The 4,619-nt window shown below is 41.8% G+C and overlaps 1 protein-coding gene across 1 annotated transcript; it reads right to left on the bottom strand.

The window, feature by feature from the left end:
* Positions 1 to 285: 285 nt before the first annotated feature.
* LOC147611327 (uncharacterized) lies at positions 286 to 2,077 on the bottom strand. The gene is made up of 2 exons (XM_086784868.1): positions 1,799 to 2,077; positions 286 to 1,617 (listed from the first exon to the last, which is right to left on the bottom strand). Exons 1-2 carry the CDS (start codon positions 2,075 to 2,077, stop codon positions 286 to 288), a joined length of 1,611 nt encoding a protein of 536 aa, XP_086640994.1.
* Between the last annotated feature and the right edge of the window lie 2,542 nt (positions 2,078 to 4,619).

Raw genomic sequence — 4,619 nt, 5'->3', positions numbered from 1 at the left:
CCCCAAGTCCCCAAAATACATGCTCTAGCTGTAAGGTTAACATCCACAACTCTGCAACGGAGGGATATAAAGAACCTTACCCAACGGTTCCGCGATCTCTCTAACAGAGCTTTTGAACAGGTTCGGGAACACAGCAGGCACACATGTACAATTCTCGCCCACGTCTGAGCCCACATACATGATTGAGGTGAACACACAAGAAAGCACAAAATCCTTGATTTATTTACAAGTGGGAAACCTCTAAGCGAGGAAAACCCAGAAAAAGAAGAGTAACCATAGGCTTCACTAGAAGCAATCAAAGTAAATCCTATAGGCATCAAGAGTGATGTCCCCAGCATCATAAGCAAAATGAAATGCGTGACCAAGCGAGAACTTGAAGTAATGGAAGGGATCAATGTCATTGGCTTGGAACATGAGGTTGTTCCGAACATGCCATATGGTCCAAAAGACCCAGAATCGGACCCAGCTGAAAAATACAGCAAACTGAGACTGTGATGCTTGTAACACCCCAAAAAGCCAAAACCGTCTGTGAAAAATGCCCGAAGGGAAACGAAGCCGAAGAGCAATCGAGACCCGGCGAATGAACGATCTGGAGCATACGCAACCCCACAGTAAATGTGGGACAGTCTCCTCAGTAGCTTTACATCGGACACAACGTGAAGGCGCAATATGACGTGCATGTAACAAGCTACCAACAGAAAGAGCACCAACCAAACAACGCCACAAGAACAGGCGTTCTTTGAGAGGCAGATGACTTTTCCAAATGCGAAACAATGTACGTTTCCACCACATTGAAGATTTGGAGAGAGACCATAGCTGATTACCATGTCCGACAATCCATGCATCCGATTGCAAGAGGGCATAAACTGTCCCAGCTGAAATACATTTCATAGCAGTGGTTCCAAAATTCCAATCAGATAGACGGGAATCCACATTCAAGCGAGGTAAAGGAGAAATATCAGCAATCATCCGCTGAATTTCTCTCCAAAGATGAGAATAATGGGATCCCAATTGAAAACGATCCGCCGCAACAGAGAAGGAAAGAACCTGACCAGTGTCATCCACCACCTGATGTATCTGACATATTCCTTTTTGAGAAAGAAAATACGCCTGACGAGGTGAATGGTCAACCAAAGTGGAAGAAAATATACGACTCCAATGCAAACTCTCTAGCCGCAGGGAATTGCCCATCAAAGATCGGGAACCATGCCATATCATATGTGAAGTAACTTCCTTCCAATCAATAATGAGAGACGAAGTGAAAGGACATCCCAGAATGTGTCCTTCAAGTTTTCCACATATAAGATCCCAGAATGTGGGTTGCCAATGACCATAGAATGGCGTGACAATATGCCGACACAAATGGGACACCATGAGAGTCCAGGGTTGCTGCTGGTCCAACAAAACCGGCAAAAGCATAGCTTTCCTAGCCAAAACATGACGTCTCAAATCCAAAATATTCAGCCCTCCAAGGCGCTTATTAGGAGAGCATAACTTGTCCATAGATAACAATCTGAGGCCCTTTCCGCGAGATGAAGTGCGCCAGAAATGCGCCAATATACTTGACATAAGGGACTTCAAGCGGGATTGAGACCAATATAGCAAAGGTAGATAAAACTGCACATAAGCTACAAGAATGCATTGCACAATTCTAAGACGCACATGAAGCGGCCAAGTGGACAACTTCCAATAATGTAACTTGGAGTGCAAGCGCTCGGCTACCCAAACCAATCCAATTTCCGTGTAGCCGATACAGTCCAACCCAGCGGATAACCCAAATGACGAACTAGAAATAAACCACACAAGATAGCTCAGGCCCAAATCCCAGCCGAAGCATGGTATCTGCAATGTAATCCCAAAGAACAGTGTCAAATGCCTTTTCAATGTCAACCTGCATGACCAATACATCTTGTCGAGTGTATTTCGCATACTCCATGCCAATGATGACATTTGCTAGATTATCAGTAATTTGCCTTCGTGGAATGAAGCCATACTGAGATGGATGCAAACCATCATGCAAAAACCCTTTAAGTCTATTGACAAGCATTTTGGCTAGCAATTTATAAACCACAGGCATGAGCGTAATCAACCTCCATTGCGAGAACTCTTCACAAACTGCTTGCTTAGGAATTAACTTGAGCAAGCCTTCTTTCCAAGATGAAGGCAAAACTTGTTGCTCCTATGCCCTGTTTATCATTAACAATAGTGGCTGGTCCACGTAGTCCCAAAACGACAAGAAAAATTCTACAATAAGGCCATCCCAACCGGGAGATTTCGAACGGCCCAAATCACACAAACTGGCATACAATTCTGTCTCCGTGAAAGCGGCTTCCAAAAGCTGCGCCTGGTGGGCCGATAAAATCAGAGCAACTTGAGATAAAAACAAGCGACGAGCCTGTCGACCTTCCTGCATGAGAGAAGAGGCCTCAAAAATCTTGCCATAATGAGATTCCATGGCCCGTGCAAGCCCCACACGAGAGGTAGTCCAATCACCAGTCGGGAGTTTAATCCTCTTAATGGTTTGAGACTGCCTAGAAAGATATAGATGACGAAAGAATTGTTTAGAAGTGCATCCTTTATCCGCTATAGCCTTTTGGCGAGCTCTAGTCTGCCACTTTGCCAATTTTCTCTCATCATTACGACGCAACAAAGCACGAGCAGAAAGCAACTCTGTCATCTGGATTTCAGTAAGAGATGAAGTGTTAGCCAGATGCATCAAACTTTGACAAGTGCCTTTGGCCTGTTGAACTTGCTCTCTGAAATGCGATAAATAGTGTCTGCCATAATCCTGGATCACACATTGAATCCGCATAACAAAACGAAACCATGCTGTGTCCATATCAACATGCATTTGAGAGATCAATGGCGAAATAATGTCCACAATCAGATTGCGAAAAACCTCATGCTTAAGATAAGCATTATTGACATGCAGAAGTCTCTTTCTAGGTAATGAATCATTGGCAGAACATGAACCGAATTGTATTTTCAAGCATATCGGAGCATGATCCGAGAGACACAAGGAGTAATCAATCCACATATCACATACAAAATCATCATACTGCTGCATCTGAAAGAGATACCATCGGTCCAGACGAGCACGATACATTGATCGAGCGTTATGCTGAAATGTGAATCCTGGATCATTGGCTTGCAACAGAGGCCACAAATCCAAGGCATTACATGTGTGCTGAAAGAGATCCCAAGCTTGTCGTTCCACATGAAGCATGTGAGAATGTCCAGTAGTATTATCCACATGATTTGGAGCATTATTAAAATCTCCACAAAGAAATGCATTAGAACGCCAACACTAAGAGGAGATGGCATGCCACAAACGAGCCCTGTCAGTAGAGGCTGTGTATGCATACACACCACCAAACTCAAAAACTTCTCCATTGATAATACATTGAATGACCATCCATCTGCCAGAGCTGGATCATTGAAAACCAACATGGGAAATAATTCATGGCGAACAAGCATCAGCACTCCAAAGTATCCAGCGGATCCTGCATAAGCTATCCAATATCCCGCAAAATAGGAAGTTTGTCCGGCAAAATTATGCTGATTATGCTCTTGAAGAACAACAATATCTGCTTTGCAAGTATGTACATAGTGCCAGGTTAGCCTCACACACGCACGTGCGTGCCCAGCCCACATACGTGACTGGGGTGGACACACAAGAAAGCAAAACTCACTCAGGGAGTGTAATAGGTCTATATCACATGTGTTCACGGCTTATTTTTGAAATCCCTATGTAACCTATTTTAAGCATTTTCCCCTCTCTGAAATTTTGGAAAATTTATAAATCCCATTATGCAAATATTTTTTTTTCTAAAGGAATTTTAAATGTCCTTATGTGAGAGATACATTACTACTTTTAGAGATTATTTGGAGACATTATGAGATATTAAGAATGCATGATATCTACATCATGTGCATTATTTGAATCTATACATAGAAAAGAGAGATACTATGTGCACAATTGGAAACATGCAGGTTCGAGCCTAGGTTTGACTCTAGTGCCTAGGTTTGACTCTTGGTGGCCAAAAGATTGAGAGAAACAAAGACTAAACACGACAAAGCATGTGTGCCAAAAGTACGAGAACAAAGACCAAATATGACACATCAAGTGCGCTATATACCAAGACCAAAGAAGTGTCCAAATCCATTTGAAATAGGCAAAGAGCCCATGCAAGCCAAAAGAAACAACATTAATAGAAATACCAGGTAAAAGATTGTGAATGGCTATAAATGCTATATATAATTCAAAATGTTATGAAACCATATGTAAGCTAGGAGAAGTCACGATTATTCAAGTTTATAAAACATTCCATAACAATACATAACACTAATTTCTTATCAAACACAAAGATGTAGAGCTTTCTTATGTCAAAGATTGATAACTTTTATGAATTATATGTATGAAACTTATTAATTTCTTCCAAGAAAAACCTTGCCATTTAAGTGATAATCCAACCAGGGCAAAACACATCTGATCGAGGACTATACTACCCTTGTTTTGTAAGCACCTATAACTCCATTGCGAGCCAGTCTAGCTTGTGATGGAGGATCCATAATTACTTCATTTTTTAAAAAGCATTTCTATTTACAGTCCTCTAAAA

Source organism: Cibotium barometz, chromosome 47 (genome assembly GCF_041138505.1).
Source record: "Cibotium barometz isolate CiBa-2024 chromosome 47, ASM4113850v1, whole genome shotgun sequence".
In the NCBI taxonomy this organism is placed as follows: Eukaryota; Viridiplantae; Streptophyta; class Polypodiopsida; order Cyatheales; family Cibotiaceae; genus Cibotium; species Cibotium barometz.
This window is presented reverse-complemented; position numbering and strand designations above follow the sequence as displayed.